The sequence below is a fragment of the Protopterus annectens genome, chromosome 7.part1 (genome assembly GCF_019279795.1).
Source record: "Protopterus annectens isolate FY-2018-M chromosome 7.part1, PAN1.0, whole genome shotgun sequence".
Taxonomy (NCBI): Eukaryota; Metazoa; Chordata; order Ceratodontiformes; family Protopteridae; genus Protopterus; species Protopterus annectens.
In genome coordinates this window covers 359,953,925-359,976,220 of record NC_056740.1, presented here as the reverse complement: position 1 = coordinate 359,976,220, position 22,296 = coordinate 359,953,925, and the positions used below count along the sequence as shown (strand labels likewise).

General features: G+C 44.7%; 1 protein-coding gene across 2 annotated transcripts in view; it reads right to left on the bottom strand.

The window, feature by feature from the left end:
- FLNB (filamin B) overlaps nt 1-22,296 on the bottom strand; it is a 4,683,119-nt gene that overhangs the window by 390,687 nt on the left and 4,270,136 nt on the right. For both annotated transcript variants that reach the window (XM_044078788.1, XM_044078789.1), the window contains one exon: nt 19,874-20,140. In XM_044078788.1, the coding sequence (XP_043934723.1) occupies nt 19,874-20,140 (267 nt within the window). The remainder of the gene's footprint in view (nt 1-19,873; nt 20,141-22,296) is intronic.

The following is a 22,296-nucleotide window of genomic DNA, read 5'->3' as shown; positions in this document are numbered from 1 at the left end:
ATGATGTGAAGATTACTGATCCTACAGACATTGCCAACATACTGGCTGACAGGTTCAGTGCAAACTTCTCCCCCCCTCCCCCCCAAAAGGAGAGATATCTATACCAAATGAGTGCAGCCCCCCAAACATCTCCAGCGCCCAAGTGAGAACTGCTCTCTCCAAAGCAAAAAACACAGCATCCATGGGACCCGATGGTGTCCCCGGCTGTGTGCTCCACGAACTCAATGAGGAATTAAACCCAAGCTAGGACAGCTGTTTAATCAAAGTCTTACCTCTGGATACGTACCCAGGGAGTGGCGCACTGCAACTGTGGTCCCACTTCACAAAGGCGGTGCCTCCACAGACCCTGGAAATTACCCGCCCATTAGCTTGCCAAGCCTTATCTGCAAAGCCATGGAGAGGATCATAATGGACCTCATAAATAAAGACATAAGGAATTTGCAGACTTTGGATCCAACCCAGTTTGGCTTTGTCAAAGGCAGATCATGCCTTTTAAACTTGGTTGACTTTTTCGAAACAGTCACCAAAGCCATTGATGAGGGAAAGGCAGTCCATACAGCCTACCTCGATCTGGCTAAGGCCTTCGATACAATACCCCACTCGGGTATCATTGAAAAACTCATCAGCTTAAATGTTAACCCATACATCACAAGATGGGTTGCAAACTGGCTGAGTGACAGAACCCACAGGGTCAGAGTTGCTGGCGCCATGTCAGACTCAAAGCCTGTCACAAGTGGTGTCCCACAGGGCTCAGTCCTGGGCCCACTCTTGTTTGGCATCTACTTTTCCAAGTACAAGCAAACACAGGAGGGTTATGGCTGACAAAGTTTGCAGATGACTGCAAACTGGGCGCCATAGTAGAAAACACATCTGACACAGAAATCCTTCAGAAGGGTCTCACAGAAACGGATAACTGGTGCCAGAGCCACGGCCTAAAGTTAAATGCCAAAAATGCATAGTCATACCCTTCGGGAAAAACAAGGTTACCCCTAGCTACCAAATAGGTGGCAATCCACTGAGCACAGAAGAAGTTATCAGGGACCTGGGGACCCAGGTTGATAGTAGTCTGTCATTCGACACCCATGTAGCTAAAGTAGTTAGGAAGTCCTTCTACATTGCCCACCTTATCATGAAGGGATTCTCATCTAGATCAAGGGAGGTCATAGTCTCCCTTTACTCATCACTCATCAGACCAATGATTGAGTACAATGCCCCATTCGGAATGTATCTGACCCGACACTTGCAGCAGCTGGAGAGGCCACAAAAGTTCCTCACCAAAAGGATAAAGGGTCTCAAAAATCTGTCCTATGCTGCCCGACTGAAAGAACTCCAGCTCTATTCAGTCGCCACCGCTTGCTCAGAGGTGACCTTTGCCTAACATACAAGGCCATGTCAAACCCAGATTTGATGAATATGCTTCACCTCAAAAATCTAGATCCATCAGAGCCACAAGGGCGGAGACTTAAACCTCGACACGGCTATTAATAGGACGTGCTGGAGAGATAGATTCATCACCCAAAGACTCCCTATGCTGTGGAACAAAATCCCGGTACATGTGAGGCAGAGCACCTCGCTGGCCTTGTTCAAGAGAAATCTTGACCAATGGATGGGAGATCGCAGATATACCCCAGGAATTACCTCAGTGTCACTGCTCGACAGAGGCACAGCAAAATAATGGGTATAGTTCCCCATACTAAAGGGGTGGCGTAAGCCACAAAACAATGGGCTAGGCTTATAAATGCCCTCGGGCAGATAGCCTAGTATGAACCTATGAACCTATGAACCTAATCCTCATTTTACTACTAAAACATGAAGTGATACTACAAAAAGACATAAGAAAGTTTACAAAATGCAACACAAATTATAACAGAAACCATGCAAGACAGAAGCTGTTAAAAACATGTGGAAATTACCAAAATCCTATTCAGCAGAAACAAACAAATCCCACAGAAATCAGTGGGAAATACTACTGTAACATAAAAACATGGAAACAAGGATAAATGAAATATGCACACATCTGATTTGTGCAATACATGAAACAAGTGCACTGATAAAGCCCTCTGGGTGAGACAACTGTCTGCATCTTGTGTGTTCCAGTAGTGCATAGGGCATTAATTGTGCTGGCATATCCTATACAGATACACACACACACACACACACACACACACACACGCGTGCAAACAGGTAAAAATATATGCAAACATATAGATAGAAGCAGAATATACATATTTCAGGATGCCAGGATTAAAAAAAATACTGTTGTCTGGCAAAAGGCCGAGTTCTGCATTATTTAACAAACTTGCATATCGCAGAGAAAAATTAGTGTGAAGCACATTTTTACAGAGTACTAAGTTAGACGTGTAGAACCAGCTCTAACACTTTGTATGATCGAACATTCAAAATGTAAGCAACTATATTACTTAAAGGGTTAAATGCCCTCTCTTCCATGTTCACATAATCTCTTATGCAGTTGCCCACACTGATTTATACAAATCTTCAGCTATTCTTAGAGTTTTTTTCTGCAATGGTGTAGGATCATAGGAGGTCACTATGCTATTGGCCCTGAGGCCCTTATAAGCCTAGCCAAGAGTTTAGACCATGATTAGACAAGTCAGCACCCATGTCCCTTTCCAACAGTAACACGGGTGGAATCCCAGGGGTGTATTTTCTATTTCCCATCCAGTTATCCAGGTTGTGCTTAAAAAGTGGTAAAGAGGTACTTTGCTTGACGTGGAGAGGGAGTCTGTTCCATAGATGGGGGTGTCTCTGGGACACAAATCTGTCCCGCCAACAAGTCCTGTTGATGTCAAAGACCAGGTTGAGGCTGCATGTGTGAGTTACTTGAGTGGAGCTTAAGTTGCGGATATGCAGCAGTTTCATCAAGGTGGGGTCTGAGATTGTCTTGTATGCCAGACAGAGGTCACCTCTAAAGAGTCTGTATGAAACTGAGTAGAGGGAGAGGGCTTTTAGCCTATCTGTGTATGGCACATGTTTGAGGCCCTGGATTCACCTGTTGAGGAACCTCTGTCGTCTCTCCAGCTGCTGCATGTGCTTTGCGAGATACATGCCAAAAGTGAAGTTGTACTCAATAAAGGGCCTTATACGGGAAGAATACAGGGATGTTATGACCTCCTTGTCCCTGGATGAGATACCCTTACTTATGAGGTGGGTCATGTAGAAGGCTTTCCGTACAACGGAAGCAACATGGTGGTCAAAAGTCAGGTTGCTATCAACCTGGGTGCTCAAATCCCTCACGAATGACTGCGTGCTTAGGACGTTGTTATTAATGTGATAATTTTTGGGGACATCACTCTCCGCAAAGCGGATGATGATGATGGATTTTTTGGTATTCAGCTTGAGGCCATGTTTCTGGCACCAATCATTTGTCTGAGTGAGACCCTCTTGGAGGATGTCCATATCAGTAGGGGAATTGATGACAGTACCCAGCTTGCAATCATCTGCAAACTTGGTCAGCCACAGCCTACTGGATTTGGCCTGCACCTCAAAAAAGTATATCCCAAATAACTGAGACCCCAAGACCGAACCCTGGGCTATGCTGCTTGTTACAGATCTACTGCTTGAGGTGGCTTCCCCTAGTTTGACTAGGTGGGTTATATCAGTGAGCCAGTTTGCTACACATCTGATAACATATGGACTGATGCCTAGTTGAGACAGTTTATCTATTATGTCAGAGTGGAGAATAGTGTCAAAGGCTTTGGCCAGGTCAATATAAGCGGATTGCACCACCTTCCCCTTGTCCATGGCTTTGGTGACTGTCTCAAAGAAATCAACCATATTTAGCAGACATGACCTCCCCTTGACGAAGCCAAACTTTGTGGGATTGAGTGTTTGGAGGCTGCCAATGTCCTTGTTAATGAGATCCATAATAATCCGTTCCATGCCCTTACAGATCAGGCTAGTTAGGCTGATGGGTCAATAATTTCCCGGATCAGTGGACGCTCCACCTTTGTGCAAAGGGATGACAGTGGCTGTCCTCCACTCAGCTGGGACAAAGCCAGTACTCAGGCTTTGGTTGAATAGAGTGCCTAATGGTGTTGCAAGCTCCTGCCTAAGTTTACAAAGGATGCAGCCCGGGATGTTATCGCGTCCCATGGAGGCTGTATTTCTTGCCTTTGAGACAGCAGTGATGACCTGTTCCCTAAATATAAGTGGAAGGGAGCAGGTACTGGGGATGTCTTGATTTACTGATGGGGAGACAGAGGGGTGAAATTTCACTGAATCTGTCATGACTTTTATCAGATGCTGAAAGTCACACTGCCAAATTACCATATAACATAGTCAAGTTGTACAGCACAAAGCATTAACATTATGATCTTCTAGCAATCTTTTTCCCTGTTGTAGGTCTTGAGTTTCATGCCCTCATTATATAATTATATAGTTTACAGTTGTGAAGAAGTCTCTAAACTATACCAATGCTCTAGAGTCATCCCACAAAAGAGGTACTTCTTTCTAGTAGGTCATGTCTGTTTCACAAAAGAATAAAAAAGATACTACGATTTGAGTAAGTTGTGAAGTTTACCTGCATCATGCTGTAAACATGAAGTGTAACAGTCACCTCACAACTCATTTCACAATAAAGTCACATTAAACATTGTAATTAGTTCTCTACTTTGAAAGAATTTCAAGAAGGGCGCACTTAATTGTTCCACGCTGGTGTCAACGACCTGAGACGTACCTCATTGGACTACATGAAAAGAGACATTGAGGAGCTCTCTGATTATGTAGCCCAGGCAGGTATGACCCTGACCTTGAGCAGTATCTTACCTTCACCTAGAATGATGCCACAATACAGTGATAAGATGATCAGCTTTAATAATTGGCTTAAATTCTGGTGTCATTCAAAGGGGATCCAATGTCTGTCTGCCTGGGATGACATGCTGGACAAGCAACGCTGCTTCGCAAGGGACGGCTTGCACCTGTCACCCCTAGGCTTCCGGATATTGGCAAAGGCTCTTGCCACCCCCATAGTGCCTTTTTTAGGCAAGGCTCAAATTCTAAACCTACCACCCTAGAACACAAAAAAGGAAAAAAACTAAGGGTAATGCTGCTCAATGCCAGAAGTCTCAATCTCAAGATGCAAGCACTCGAGGCCCTTCTCAGTATGGAGAAAGTACAGTTGTGTACACCTACCATAAATGTAGATGTTCGAGTGTCTTCACTGTTGCAGTCATAACTGTAGGGTGCTCCTGCCGGCAGGCAGCCCGAGGTCGGCCAGAATCCCCAAGTCTGGGTCCGGCGTCGGCTGTACAAGCTAGTACCCTGACGTCAGTACACTCTGGTACATAGCCCTCAGCCGACGCCATCTTCTCCAGCCTTTCTTGCCCTATATGTCAGAAGTCCCAATAAATCAGAAATGAATCCAACAAGGAAACACAAATACACCACAAATAAGAGAAAAAGAGGGGATAGGAGTGAGGGAAACCCCGACTGCAACAGTGAAGACACTCGAACATCTACATTTATGGTAGGTGTACACAACTGTACTATGTTCTTCGTGTTTCACTGTTGCAGTCATAACTGTAGGGTGGAATCCCAAAGCAGTGAAAAAGGGGAGGAGGCTTAGACAGAAGAAGGGGCAGCAAGAAGACCCTGCAAAACAGCAGAGGCAAAGCCTGCCCTGGTCTTAGAATACAGAGGGAGATTGTAGTGCTTGGAAAAGTATGCACAGAACTCCAAGTGGCAGCTTCCAAGATATCCTTGGTAGGAACTCCTCTGAGAAAAGCTGTAGAAGTGGCAGCTGCTCTAGTAGAATGACTTCTCACAGTGCCTGGAAACTGTTTCCCATGATGAGTGTAACAAAATCTGATTCCATAAGCAATCCATTTGGAAATAGTTTGTTTTGAAATAGCTTTTCCAAGAGAACTGGAGGCAAAAGAAACAAACAATTGATTAGATTTTCTGAACTCTTTAGTCTTGTCCAGGTAAAATCGTAACTGTCTGTGCACATCCAATGAATGCAAAATCCTTTCCCCTTTATTTTGAGGATTAGGAAAGAAAGTAGGAAGGTGAATTGTCTGATTTAAAGCCACTTTCGAAATCACCTTAGGCATGAAAGTAGGATTAATCCTCAAGGATACTCTGTCCTGGTGGAAAATAAGGTATGGTTCCACAGCCATGAGAGCTTGCAACTCTGAGACCCTTCTGGCAGAAGTCAATGCTAACAAAAGAACAGTCTTCCAAGATAAAAACTTAATATCTAAAGATGCAGCAGGCTCAAAAGGAGGCAAAGTAAGATTTTCTAAAACATAATTAAGATCCCAAGCAGGAACAGGAGGGGTCCTGGGAGGTCTTAAATTCTTGGCCCCTCTCAAGAATTGTCTCACCAAAGGATGAGAAAAAACAGGAGGATCAGAATTAAAATGAGCAGAAATAGCAGAAGCATGAATCTTAATGGAAGAAAAGGAAAGTCCTTTAGACAAAAGATCCGAAAGGTAAAGCAAAATAGAAGAGAGATCAGGCACCAGAGGGTCCGAGCCTCGGTCCTGCATCCAAATACAAAACCTCTTCCATTTAGAGGCATAGGATTTCCTAGTGCTAGGCCGTCTAGCTTCCAGAAGAACATCCAAAACTTGTTTGGGAAGGCCAGAAGAAATCAAATTCCTTTGAAGAGCCAAGCTGCCAGGCAAAGGGTCTTGAGGTTGTGATGTATTAACCGACCCTGATGCTGGGACAGAAGAGAAGGGTTCAGAGGGAGAATCCAAGGAGGCTCCAAGAACAGGTGCTTTAAAGTTGGATACCAAAACTGTCGAGGCCAATTTGGAGCAATCAAGATGAGGAACTTGGGCTTGTCCTGTTTTATCTTCAGTAATACCCGAGGTAGTAGAGGAAGAGGAGGGAAGGCATATCCCGAAAGGCTTCTCCAGCTGAAGGACAGGGCATCCACTTTCCAAGCTGTTTTGTGGAAGGACCTGGTGCAAAAGCGAGGCAGCTGATGATTGAGATGGGATGCAAACAGATCTATCTGGGGACATCCCCAAACTGCAGTAATCCTGTTGAATAAGTTGGTGTCTAGCATCCATTCGTGAGGATCTGAAATGTTTCTGCTCAGGCTGTCTGCTAAGAGATTCTGTTCTCCTGGAATGAATTGAGCCTGGAGATGTAGATTCAAATTTAGAGCTGTGTCCCATAAAGCCATAGCTAGTCTGCAAAGGGGGTACGAATGAGAACTCCCCTGTTTGTTTATGTACCACATAACTGTGGTGTTGTCTGTGCGAATTAGCAGAGGCCCTGGTTGCAAAAAGTTTTTGAAGGCTAGAAGAGCATTTTGAACTGCCAACATTTCCTTCAGATTGATGTGCCAGTGAAGATGGTCCTTTGTCCAGGTTCCCTGCTGGCAACTATCTATAAAGTGTGCTCCCCAAGCATAATCCGAGGCATCCGTGGTTATGATTTGAGAAGGCTGAGGTAGACGAAAAGGCTTTCCTTCGTTTAAAGCACACACCCTGGACCACCAGAGGAACTCCTTCTGGAGGCAGGGGATCAGAGGAATCAGAATGTCCAGATCGTGGTAATGCTGTGACCATACACTTTTCAGATACCATTGAAGCTTTCTCATATGAAGCCTTGCATTTGGAATCAACAGAATGCAGGAAGCCATGTAGCCCAGAGCCTGCAGGAATTTCCTTGCAGTGAGCTGAGATAGAGTTGCCAAGGTGTTGAAAATTGTAGCCAGCTGTGATTGTTTTTCTGGAGTGAGGAAGGCCCTTTGTACGGTCGTATTTAAGAGGGCTCCCAAGAACACCATTTGTTGAGAAGGGATCAAATGAGACTTTTTTGCGTTCACTGAGAATCCCAGAAGGAAGAGAAGACGTTGAACAAATTCCAGATGTTGAAGTAGAAGATCCTTGCTGTCTGCCTGAATAAGACAGTCGTCCAAACAGGGGTAAATCTGAATCCCCTGAAGTCTGCAATAAGCCACTACTGGTGCCAGGCACTTGGTAAAGACTCTGGGCGCAGTAGATAAACCAAAGGGCAGTACAGAGAATTGAAAGTGTCTCGAACCTGCCTTGAATCTGAGGAATTTCCTGCGTTCCTGCCTGATGGGAATGTGTAAGTAGGCTTCCTTTAAGTCCAATGTCACCATCCAGGCGTCCTGAGAGAGCATTGGAATTAGTTGCTGCAGAGTAAGCATCTTGAATTTTGGAATTTCCAAAAAGGTGTTTAACACAGAAAGGTCCAGAATAGGTCTCCATGAGCTTTGTTTTCTAGGAACCAGAAACAGTCTTGAATAAAAACCTTTTCCCATCTCTGAGAGAGGAACAGGCTCTATGGCTCTCATGGCCAGAAGAGCATCCACTTGATTTAAGGCCTCTGACCATTGATGTTATGGCAGATCTGGCCAACCGTAAGTCCTTGGCAGAGTATGAAAGTGGAATTTGTAGCCTTTTAAAATCACGTCCAATACCCATCTGTCCTGGGTAATATGAGTCCAATTTCTGTAAAAAAGAGACAGTTTTCCTCCGAGAGGGGCATCCAGGTGAAGGGGTCCTGTAACCCAACCGAGAGAGTCATTGAGTTTGTTTTCTTTGAGATTGGATCTGTCTTCTCCCCTTCTAGGTGAAGAAGCAGTCCATTGTCTAGATCTGTAAGAGGCCTGAGCTTGACCACGACCTCTGGAGCGTCTATATCTTCCCCTTTGAGGCCTGTCAGACGTGGGAAAGGACCAATTTTTGGAGGGCCAATTCCTGGAAATTCTAGGAGGCTGAACTTGCAAGAAATATTTTACAGTTTGCATAGATTTTGCCTTTTCTTCCATCTTTTTAATAACCTCCTCAGCTTTAGATCCAAAAAGAACATTGTGTTGAACAGGGGCATCTAATAACTTAGCCTTAACCTGTTCAGGTAAACTTTGTTCACGAAGCCAGGCATGTCTCCTGATAACAGTGCCAGAGGCTGCAGCCCTGCAAGAAGCATCCAAGGCATCAAAACCACAATGCAAACTATGTTTGTTCACTTGTTCAGTTGCATGCAATACATCCTGAAGTTCCTTATCCTCTGCACATGCAGGAAGAGAAGCAAGCTTTTGCTTTAAAACAGACAAAAGAAATTGCTGATACTTAAACATATGAAAGTGGCAATTTAAAGCCCTCACAGACAGGGTAGCAGAAGTATATACCTTTTTTCCCCACCTGTCTAAAGCACGAGAATCCTTCTCAGAGGGAATAGGATTCTTAGAAGTAGCAACCTTAGCAGCCTTAGAGCCCTGAGAAATAGTTTCAGGATCCGCAGAAGGGTTCTTAAATAAGAATAAATGAGAGTCAGGAACCCTATAAAACCTATCAGGCTTAGAAGGAGCAGGAGGCATGGAATCAGGATTCAAATTAGCCTCAGTAAAAGCATCATCCACAATGTCAAGAACAGGAGGGATAGCTAAAGGCCTATGTTGGGGAAGAAGAAGGAATTCTCTAAGCCTCTTCTTGGAAGCAGAATACTCCTGACCCTCCCAATGAAAATGTTCCCTCATCTCATGCAAGGTTTCCCCAAAAGAAAAATCTTCAGGCGGAGAGGCAGAGGGCAAAGAGTCCTCAGCATCCGAATCCTCATAAGGAGGAAAAGAATACTCCTGATCAGAGGAAGAGACAGAAGATACAGAAGCCTGGTCAGAGGAATCCAGAGGAACATCCTGTCGAGGCCTTTTTTCAGATGGGGGGTGAGAACCCCTAATCATGGTAAGTAAATCTTCAGCCATCTTTAATAATTGCTTCTGTGTCCTGGGAGCAGATTCAGAAGTAGCTTGGGCAGGAACTTTAGACTTAACAGGAGTCTTTGTCTTTGCCTTTGAAATAGTGATGTGAGTAGGCCTGAAAACCCCCTCAGAAGCCGGTACCTGCACAGCGGTTCCGGACTCATCTGAGGGAGCGACGTCCGAAGGTCCTGCAGCAGTTAAAATAGTAGGCCTTGATGGCTCCCCATGGGAGTCCGTATCGGCCATCGGTTCAGAAGCGGCGGACGACAGGGGCTGCAAAAGCGCCTCACTGACGACAGCTGAACCGGACACTGGCTCCAGCTGCAACGAGTCCTGTTTGGACCTCGGAGGCCTGTCTTTGTCTTTGCACTTCTTTTGAATTCCGGTAGTGTCCGACGACATTCTATAATTGAAGCATCTGCCAAAATAATTTAGAGCCCAATCATACCTGCGCTTGATAGTACGAGAATTGAACCTGGCACAGAACCGACAACAAGAAACGTCGTGGTCAGGGCCTAAGCAAGGTAGACAGTAAGAGTGGAAATCTTTATGAGGTATTTGTTTCCCACACGATATACAATTATTAACTTTTTCTGACACCGGAGGAACAAGAAAAAGATTCCCCAATGGGGTACTTAGCTTTGAGAAGAGAAGTAAGAACTTCGGACCGACAACAACAAAATACGCTGTTCGAAAATCGCCAACCAACGACTTGCGAGCTGCTTTCCACCGCACGGCAAGAAAGACTGGAGAAGATGGCGTCGGCTGAGGGCTATGTACCAGAGCGTACTGACGTCAGGGTACTAGCTTGTACAGCCGATGCCAGACCCAGACATTGGGATTCTGGCCGACCTCGGGCTGCCTGCCGGCAGGAGCACCCTACAGTTATGACTGCAACAGTGAAACACGAAGAACATCATCGATGTCTGTGCTGTGACAGAAACCTGGTTCAAGGCTCCTGAGAGCACCCCAGCACTATCAGGTTTCACCTCATATCATGCGTTCCGGCCCCAAAATCCGGACAACACCAAGAAAGGAGGGGGGGTGTCCATATTCATAAAGGACACCCACACCTCAAGGTTGGTGGCAACGCACGATGCATCGGAGACCATCCAGGTGCAATTAACCATAGGCAAGACTGCTCTACAATTTGTAGCATGTTACAGGCCACCCTCTCAAACTCAGGAACCTCACATGGCCTTCCTGAAAACATTGGAGGGGATAAATGTATCTCCAAACACCATCATACTAGGTGACTTCAACTACCCTAATATAGACTGGGAACACTACTCAAGCCCAAACACTCTAGCCCAAAGGTTCCTGGAGTTCATAAACTCAAATGCCATGGAACAACTAGTCACCATCCCCACAAGAGGAGAAAAAGTACAGTTTTGTACCTACCATAAATGTAGATGTTCGAAGATCCACATTGCTGCAGTCCTTACACTTGGGTAGTCCGCTGTCCTCGGTCGGCCCGACTATCAAAGTATTAGGCTGACGTCGGTCAAGGCGCTTAAGACTGACATCAGAACGTCAGTGTACAAATGCGCATGACCGACGTCATATCCTCAGTCTTTTCTTGCCCCAGATGTCAGAAGACCCTAAAAAGAAAGGTCAAAACCAAAAGACAGCAAAACAACCAACCACCCTTGCACTAATCATATGTACAATATATACAATATCCACAATATTCACAACCCAAACCACACAACCGCCTCTAACTACAGAGGGGAAGGAGGGAGGTAATTGGACTGCAGCAATGTGGATCTTGAACATCTACATTTATGGTAGGTACAAAACTGTACTATGTTCTTCATCTCACATTGCTGCAGTCCTTACACTTGGGTAGAATCCCAAAGCAGAGGAAAGGGAGGATGGCAAAACTATAAAGCATTAGGAGCTGCCAAAATGCCCTGTAAAATTGCAGTGGCAAAACCAGCCCTAGATTTAGAGTAAAGTGGAAGGTGATAATGCTTAGAGAAAGTATGCACTGAACTCCAAGTAGCTGCTTCCAAAATATCTTTAGTTGCCACCCCCCTTAAAAAAGCTGTAGAAGTGGCAGTAGCCCTAGTGGAATGAGGCCTAATCCCAGCTGGAATCACCTTACCATGATGGGAATAACAGAAAGCAATACAAAACCCAATCCACTTAGAAATAGTTTGTTTTGACACAGGCTTGCCCTGAGAACCCAAAGCAAACGAAACAAATAACTGCTGAGACTGCCTGAACCCTTTAGTTCTGCTCAAATAATATCGCAACTGCCTGTGTAAATCCAAAGTGTGCAAAATCTTTTCCCTTTATTTTGGGGGTTTGCATAAAAAGTAGGCAAATGAATAGTTTGGTTTAAAGCCACACTAGAAACCACTTTAGGCATAAAGGAAGGATTAGTACGCAAAGATACCCTGTCCTTATAGAAAATTAAGAAAGGCTCAACCGCCATAAGGGCCTGTAATTCAGAAACACTTCTCGCAGAGGTAATGGCCAACAAAAAAGCAGTCTTCCATGACAAATATTTCAACTCGGCAGTAGCTGCAGGCTCAAAAGGTTGTAGAGTGAGTTTCTCCAACACAAAATTGAGATCCCAAGCAGGAGTAGGAGCTCTACGTCGGGGTCTTATATTCTTTGCCCCTCTAAGGAATTGCTTAAACAAAGGATGAGAAAACAATGGTGGGTCACAGTCATAGTGAGCAGAAATTGCTGCAGCATGAACCTTAATAGAAGAGGACAAACCCTTGTCCAGTAACTCAGTAAGATATTGAAGAGCCACACTTAAATTAGGCTTAGAAACATCAAATTCCTTTGCTGTACTCCAAAATAAAAATCTCTTCCATTTATCTGCGTACACTTTCCTTGTACTAGGCCTTCTGGCCTCCAAAATAACATTCAAAACTTGCTGTGGAAGCTGAGACCCTCCAGGGTTTAAAACAGAATATGCCAGGCTGTTAGATGTAGAGAGTGAAGTTTGACATTGAGTAAATGACTGTTCTCCTGAGACAGCAGGTGTGGAATCGAAGGCAAAGGCCATGGAGGCTCCCGTACCAGACTTCTCAGTAATGGGTACCAGTGCTGTCGAGGCCAATCTGGAGCTATTAAAATCATCTTTGGCTTGTCCTGTCTGACCTTCAGGAGTAACTTTGGGAGGAGAGGCAGAGGTGGAAAGGCATACACATGAAGATTGCTCCACTTGAATGAAACAGCATCCACTTTCCAAGCTGTGGGATGAAACCTTTTTGTGCAAAACTTTGGCAGCTGGTAGTTTAGTGGAGAAGCGAACAGATCTATGTCTGGAGTTCCCCATAACACTGTCAATTTCTGAAATACATGAGGATCCAATTTCCACTCGTGGGGATCCATAATTTGTCTGCTCAACACATCTGCTAAGGAGTTCTGTGCTCCCGGCAGAAACCTTGCCTGAAGATTCAGCTGTAAACTGAGAGCAGTCTCCCACAAAATCATTGCTTGTCTGCATAGAGGATAAGAATCGTTCCCCCTTGCTTGTTGATGTACCACATGACAGTTGTGTTGTCTGTTAGAACCAACACCTGCCCTGGAAGAAGTAAATCCTTGAAAGCTATGAATGCAAATTGGACTGCTAACATCTCCTTCAAGTTGATATGTAGATGTTGAAGTCTGGCAGGCCACGTGTCTTGTATCCACTTTCCATTTAGATGAGCTCCCCAAGCTTTGTCTGAGGCATCTGTCGTTAGAATCTGACTCGCCTCTGGTCGGGTCACAGAGAGTCCCTTGTTTAGGTGACATTCCTGAGCCCACCACAAAAACTCCTTTTGAATGCAAAGTATTATTTGAATGACAGTGTCCATATCTTGGCAGTGCTGTGTCCATACATTTTTGAGATACCATTGTAGCTTCCTCATATGCAGTTTGGCATTGGGAAGCACCAGCATACAAGATGCCATGAACCCCAAGGCTTGAAGGACTGTCCTTGCAGTCAGCCTGGACTGATGAGACAACTGATGGAAGTAAAGAGAAAGATTCTTTTGTTTGTCCGGGGTCAAAAGGCCATCTGGGACGCTGTATTCAGTCTCACACCCAGAAAGCACATGTCCTGAGAGGGTACTAGACTGGACTTTATTTCGTTCACAGAATACCCCAGGCATCTTAGCACTGCTATCACATACTGTAAATGATGAAGAAGTTCGTCCTTTTCTTGGGCCAGAATCAGGCAATCGTCCAAATAAGGATAGATCTGTATTCCTCTTAGCCTGAAGAAAGCTATCACTGGAGCCAGAACTTTCGTGAACACTCTGGGCGCAGTAGATAAGCCAAAGGGCAATGCAGAGAACTGATAATGAGAAGTCCCAGCCCGAAAACACAGATACTTCCTGCAACTGAGCCTGATAGGAACATGAAGGTAAGCCTCCTTGAGATCCAGAGTAACCATCCAGTGATCTTTGCCCAGCAGAGGCAAAAGCTGTTATAACGTCAACATTTTGAACTTGGGAATGTCCAGATATGTGTTGAGGATAGATAAATCCAAAATTGGTCTCCACGTGTTCCCCTTCTTTGGTACTAGGAACAGGCGAGAATAAAATCCTAGGCCTACTTCTGGTAGAGGGACCGGTTGTATGGCCCCTATTTGAAGTAGCAGAGAAATTTGTTTGTGAGCCGCTAGTCTTTGCTGAGGAGGAACGTCTGGCATGCCTTTGAAAGGAGGCAAGGTATGGAAATAAAACTTGTAACCTTGGTGTATGATATCCAATACCCATCTGTCTTGAGTAATCAAACTCCAATTTTCCTTGAAGAGTGCCAACCTTCCTCCCAAAGGTGCTGCCAGGCGAGAAGGGTCTGGCAGCTGAAAAGGTAGGTCATTGGGCCTGTTTACGAAAGGACTGGCCCCTGCCCTCACCCGAAGACTGTGCAGGTGAACTCCCCGTTCTAGGTCTGAAGGAACTCTGAGCCCTGCCCCTACCACGTCTAGATCTACCCCTAGACTGAGAATCATAAGAAGGATACGTCCACCCCTTAGCAGGCCAATTCCTACTAAACTTCGGAGGCTGAACTTGCAAAAAATCTTTAACAGCCTGCATAGACTTAGCTTTGTCCTCCATTTTCTTCAAGACTGACTCCACAGGTGAACCAAACAACACATCAGACTGTAAAGGAGCATCCAAAATCCTTGTCTTAACATGGTCAGATAAATTCTGATCCCTCAGCCAGGCGTGCCTGCGAAGAAATGAACCAGTGGCAGCCACCCTAGACGAGGCCTGTACAGCATCAAAACCACATTGTAAAGAATGCTTACCCACCTGTTCCGAGACATGCACCAAATCTTGTAATTCTTTACACTCAATGCCTTCCGCCAGAGCATCTACCTTAGACTTCAATTGAGAAAGAAGATAGTTTTGATATTTCAACATGCGAAACTGGCAATTCAAAGCCCTCATAGCTAAGGTGGAAGAAGTATAGACTTTCTTTCCCCATCTATCCAAAGCTCTGGCCTCTTTATCTGGAGGAACCGGATTTTTTACAACAGAGGCCTTGACACCCTTAGGTCCCTGACTAACAGTTTCTGGGTCCGCCCTAGGACTCTTATAAAGATATTTATGAGCCTCAGGCACCCTGTAATACCTATCCGGTTTAACAGGAGCAGGAGGCAAAGAATCAGGATTTAGTGAAGCCTCTGCAAACACATCCTCCACAACATCCAGAACAGGTGGTATAGCCAAAGGCCTATGCTGGGGTAAAAGCAAAAATTCCCTAAGCCTTTTCCTGGAATCAGAGAAGTCCTGACCTTCCCACTTAAAATGTTCCCTCATGGAATGAAGAGTCTCTGAAAAAGAAAAATCCTCTGGAGGAGAAGCAGGAGGAGTCGAATCATCTGCATCAGAATCAGAATAAGGAGAGTACTCCTGCAAGTCTTCAGCCGAAGACTCTGAAACATCCGAAGCCTGCTCAAAACTCCCCAACTCTGGTTCCACCCTAGGCCTCTTATCAGGAGGGGGCAAAGAACCTCTAATCAAAGTAATTAAATCTTCTGCCATTTTAAGCATGTGCTTCTTGGGCACAGATCCTGCAGAACTAGGAGTGACACCAACAGAAGCTAAACCTGGCCTGCCTCTGGGAGAAGCCTTGGAAACAGAAGGAGAGGGCCTAACCACCCTAGGAAGGGAGGGGAGTACAGTAACTTGAGAAGCCCCTTCAGCCTGACCTGCCTCCTGAGAGGCCACATCCTGCAATATCAAAGTCTCCCCCTGGGACTCCAGAGAAGCCTCCGCGGAACCACGGTTCCACTGCGCCTCTAAAGAACCGGCGTCCGTGCGGGCGACTCTTCTTGCCTGGGTTTAGCTGCTTTGTCTTTGCGCTTCTTGAAGAAGCGGGCGGAGCATCCGACGGCATATTATAATTGCACCGCTTCCCGAAGACCAACCTGGCACAATCTAACCTTCGCTTAATAGTGCGCTTATTGAACCCCGCACAAAAGCGACACCCAACAACGTCGTGCTCAGGCCCCAAACAAGGAATACACAAAGTATGATAATCTCTATGCAGTATCTGCTTCCCACAAGAAATACAGTTATTCACTTTTTCTGACATCCGGTAAACCACTGAGGCAAGAAAAAACTAAAATATTCCCCAACGGGGTACTTAGCCAACTTTGACTCGGTCTGAAACTCCGAATTCGAAAAATTTCAGAACGCCGAACGGCACTTGCAACGCTGCTTCTGCATCGGACCATGCGGCAAAAAAGACTGAGGATATGACGTCGGTCATGCGCATTTGTACACTGACGTTCTGATGTCAGTCTTAAGCGCCTTGACCGACGTCAGCCTAATACTTTGATAGTCGGGCCGACCGAGGACAGCGGACTACCCAAGTTTAAGGACTGCAGCAATGTGAGATGAAGAACATCATACTTGATCTCATCATCACGAACATGGGATCACAATGTTCAACACCGGAAGTATACCCCTCACTGGTGAGATCAGATCATAAACTAATCTCGCTGGAGGTCCTCATCCCGCCCCCACCTGAAATAAAAAAGACCACAGTGAAAAACTTCTCAAAAGCCGACATCACACTTCTAAAAACTAGTGTGGTCTCCTTTAAGGCCCCTGAGCCAGTGGTAAACATTACTCAAACCACTGAATCACTAACAAATGCCTTCTACCAGCACCTACAGGACTGCATGGATCAGGCAATCCCAAACAAAACTAAGACTCTTTGTACCAAAAGCAAGCGTCCAGTCTGGTGGACCCCAGCCATAAACAAGCTCTACAACAAAAGGAGGAATCTACTACAAGATAGAGCAAAATCCTTGAAAGGTAAGACACCTTTGATCATTATAAGTAGAAAACTAAGAGCTCTCATAAAATCATCCAAGGCAAATTTTGAGAGAAAAATCGCCAAGGACTCAAAAGACAATCATAAGGCCTTCTTTAGCTATGTTAGAAACCTAGGAGGAAACTCCCAGATATACTCAGAATTAGTTCAAAATGATGTGAAGATTACTGAACCTACACACATTGCCAACATTCTGGCTGACAGGTTCAGTGCAAACTTCCCCCCCCCCTCCCCCCCAAAAGGAGAGATATCTATACCAGAGGATTGTAGCCCCCCAAACATCTCCAACGCCCAGGTGAGAACTGCGCTCTCCAAGGCAAAAAACACAGCATCCATGGGACCGGATGATGTCCCCGGCTGTGTGCTCCACGAACTCAATGAGGAATTAAACCCGCAGTTAGGACAGCTGTTTAATCTTAGCCTCACCTCAGGATACGTGCAAGGAGTGGCGCACGGCGACTGTGGTCCCACTTCATAAGGCAGTGCCTCCACCGACCCTGGAAATTACCGTCCCATTAGCTTGACAAGCCTTATCTGCAAAGCCATGGAGAGGATCATAATGGAACTCATAAATAAAGACATAGGGAACTTGCAGACTTTGGATCCAACCCAGTTTGGCTTTGTCAAAGGCAGATCATGCCTTTTAAACTTGGTTGACTTTTTCGAGACAGTCACCAAGGCCATTGATGAGGGAAAGGCAGTCCATACAGCCTACCTCGACCTGGCAAAGGCCTTCGACACAATACCCCACTCAGGTATCATCGAAAAACTCATCAGCTTGAATGTAAACCCATACATCACAAGATGGGTTGCAAACTGTGACAGAACCCACAGGGTCAGAGTTGCTGGAGCCATGTCAGACTCAAAGCCTGACACAAGTGGTGTCCCACAGGGCTCAGTCCTGGGTCCACTCTTGTTCGGCATCTACTTTTCTGAAGTACAAGCAAACACAGGAGGGTTATGGCTGACAAAGTTTGCAGATGACTGCAAACTGGGCGCCATAGTCGAAAACACATCTGACACAGATATCCTTCAGAAGGGCCTCATAGAAACGGATAACTGGTGCCAGAGCCATGGCCTAAAGTTAAACGCCAAGAAATGCATAGTCATACCCTTCGGGAAAAACAAGGTTACCCTAGCTACCATATAGGTGGCAATCCACTGAGCACAGAAGAAGTCATCAGGGATCTGGGGACCCAGGTTGACAGTAGCCTTTCGTTTGACACTCATGTTGCTAAAGTAGTTAGGAAAACCTTCTACATTGCCCACCTGATCATGAAGGGATTCACATCTAGATCAAGGGAGGTCATCGTCCCCTGTACTCATCACTCATTAGACCTATGATTGAGTACAATGCCCCATTCGAATGTATCTGAGCCGACACCTGCAGCAGCTGGAAAGGCCGAAAAGTTCCTCACCAAAAGGATAAAGGGTCTCAAAAATATGTCTTATGCTGCCCGACTGAAAGAACTCCAGCTCTATTCAGTCTCATACCGCTTGCTCAGAGGTGACCTGTGCCTGACATATAAGGCCATGTCAAACCCAGATTTGATGAATATGCTTCACCTCAAAAATCTAGATCCCTCAGCACCACAAGGGCGGGAGACTTAAACCTTGACACGGTTATTAATAGAACGTGCTGGAGGGACAGATTCATCACCCAGAGACTCCCTATGCTGTGGAACAAAATCCCGGTACATGTGAGGCAGAGCACCTCGCTGGCCTTGTTCAAGAGGAATCTTGACCAATGAATGGGAGATCGCAGATATACCCCAGGGATTACTTCAGTGTCACTGCTTGACAGAGGCACAGCAAAATAATAGGCATAGTTTTATTCAAACTAAAGGGGTGGCGAAAGCCACATAACTATGGGCTAGGCTTATAAATGCCCTTGGGCAGACAGCCTAGTATGAACCTATGAACCTATAACCTCTTGGCCCCAGACATTACATGCTGTCAACTTATGCAGTTTATCTGTAGTACTTCATAAACTTAAAAATGTAACCTTTATCTCTTATACCCGACCAATAAACTGTTAAAAGCATGCTATTCTGAACTTTTTTACAAAAAAAAAAAAAAATTAACTATCCAAACATTATATCTTACTGCAATACCGTTGAGGCACAAAAGTTACGCTTCCATGATGCATTATGTCAAGAAATCCCACAGGAAGTATGAATCAGTTCAGGTTTTGTTTACTTGTGCAATTTTGTTAGAACAAGCCATACATCATTTTATTTTCTGTCTGGAACAGTCTCTTCATTCTACTAAATGAAAGTGACACGTATAGATGATGTCCTACTAACATCTGGTGTGCAACATCTCGTATATCTTTCGACTTGCTACATCTGACACTGCTTTTTATTTTTACTAATGGTTCACTTACAGCTGGACATTATTTTAAAGTTGTTATTTGTACAGAAAAAAAGCCATAAAAATAATTGGTAAAAATGGATAATACTTCACAGAAAACATAACTTTTCTGAAAGTAACCTAAACACTAAAAAAGACCAGCTGAGTTGTGGATTTTTTTTTAGTAAACGTTTCCATTTTTATAGTGAAAGCCAAGAAGAGGTCAGCTAAGATATTCAGGGTCACATACATGAAACAAAATGCAACTAGACTCAGCTGCAATGTGCTTAATACAACTGCTACTTCTGTTACTGAAGTCATGTTGATAGCAAATATTTGGCAATTTTTTAAATCATATCTTATTGCTTTTAAATTCAAATACAGCAGTCCAAATCATTACTGAAATAAAAAGAAGAAATAAAATATATTTTGATTTTCATAACACATATTTCCTTTCTTTAACAGTGAGGCATATGACACAGGCCTTCCCCATATACACTTAGAAAGACTTACCTGGCACCCCTGCTTCTCCCCTTTCAAGACCAGGGCCTCCAGCTCGTACTTTCTGTGATCCACCTTCACCAAGAGGTCCAACAGTGAACTGGAAGGGGCTACCCGGGACATGTTGCCCACGGTACTTCACACTAACTGTATGAACACCCATTTCCTCTGGTATAAAGCGAACACAGTATGTGTTTTTACCAGCCTCAATAATTTCAGCATCTTCAGTTTTCCTTGATGGACTGGTAACTTGAGCAGACATATCTCGGACGTCAATTTCTAAACATGTAACAAAATGCTAAATTAGCAAAAATTAGCTTTTTATCAAACAACTTACAGACACAAATCATGCACAAAATTTGAGAACTGAAGGAAACATTTACTAAGTGCACAAGAAAAATGACAATGAAAGAAGCCTTAAGGAATTAAAAACTGCAAAATATGAGAGGCCAAACATGTTTAACTGCTAAACAAAATGGCCAGACCAGTACTACAGTGAGAGGGGAACTAATTATTACCAATATTATTGGTATCTGACACTTTTCAAGCTACAAAAACTGCCAGCATTAGGGGCAAAATGCAGCCACAAGAAATGCATCAATCCAGATGACACTTTTGAAAAGCAGCCTGCTGAATCACCGAATCCTATTTTTAAAAGGGGTTATGTCAGAATCTATCACAACTCTAGATTTTTATCAGTATCTTAGCTAGTAGGTCTTCATTACTAATCTGAGCCTGCCTGCACAATATGTGGGACTCAGTAGAAAGACTATACAAGCAGTTTAATGGGGACAGCTTTTCAATCCATTCATAGCTGTCAATAAGGAAATGTACCTTGGGAGAAAGTCTCCAGAGTCTTTCAGTTCCTTCCTGGCAGACACGTTGTTCAACAAGAAACCAAACCAGTCACATTGCAATTTTCCATGTCAGGGATAGATACTCAATGGTGTAAAATTTGTCTCTAGGTGATTTGGTCACATTGACTAATGTCGATAAAAATGTGCATGGGTATTTGCTGGTGATAAGTGAGGTGAGAACCCGGCCTACTCTGACATACGCCAGGGGCCCATGCTAAAAGTGAGAGGGGTCTACGTTCCCTCAGTTGGGCAGAGTTTGTGTACCCACCATATAGCCTGTCAAGCCCTGGGTCAATAAGCAATTGGCTGGCCAGTCTCCATTTGACCCGCTTGGGTTACACCTGAGATAGTTCTGTTGAACAAAAGCTAAATGTAAAACTAATCAATCTGCCAAACCAAACATGAACTAATGATTGCTACACACAATATAGGTTCATAGACAGGATGCAGCTTGGAAGTTGATGACATAATGGAATGGAGGAGGCTGGACATCCTCTGTATCTAGGAGGCAAGACGGAAGTTTGGTGCAGCAAAACCACTTGGCTTGGGATCCAGAGTCTATTATTTAGGGAAAGGACAGACTAGAAAAGGTGTGAGAACTGTGGTGAGGGAGAGGCTTCGGAAGATAGTGAGGAATGTCATCAGAATTACTGACAGACTCAGAGCAATAAGACTCGAGTGTAATGATAGGGCAGTATTCATAATCTCAGCATATGCCCACAGCAAGGTTGTGACAGCCAGGAAAAGAGGGCATTCAGACAGCAGCTGCAGGGACTGCTGGATAAAGTAAGACACATGAGTTAGTGTTGATAATGGAGGACCTGAACTCGCATATTGGGACAGACAACAGGAAACAAGGACCGTCTGGGTCCACATGGTTGGAGCAATAGGAATAAAGGGCAGGCCTTTCTAGACAAATGTCTGCCAAATGGCTTGATGGCAGCCACACATGGTTCAGCAAGAGACAAACAGTCACAAGGTCCCATGCAAGAGTGGCCAACATGCAACTCGGGCAGAGTTCCTCCTAAGGAAAAGGCAGTGAGGTAGAATCAGTGATTGCAAAGTCAGCCTACACTCTAAATCACTGGTTACCACAATCAGCTGGAAGCAGTGGTCACAGAATGCTGTAAGGTCAAAAGAGACTAAGATGAAGACTTGGAAATTAACTGAAGAGGAAGCGCAAGGGTTCAAGGAAATACTCAGGGTTCTAGCACCTCAGGTAGAACAGGAAATCACTGGAGCTGAAGAAGAAGAATGGCAGCATCTTCAAAATAGCATGTGTGAGAACTACAGAACACATATACTGCCAACACAGGTATGGAAATAAGGTACATAAGGAAAGCAGGTGGTGGAATGCAGAAATCCAGGAGGTCAACAAAATCAAGGAGGAGTGCAGAAAAAAGTGGGAGAATGGGAAAGGGAAAAAAGATGGACCAATCTAAGAAGGAATACTGGCTGACTAACAAAGAGGTTAAGAGAGCGGATACAATAACAAAGAACAAGGCATCAGAGACACTCTACCAGCTTCTGGAAAGTGACTCAGCAGATGACACAAAAACTCTATCAGGTTGCAAGGCA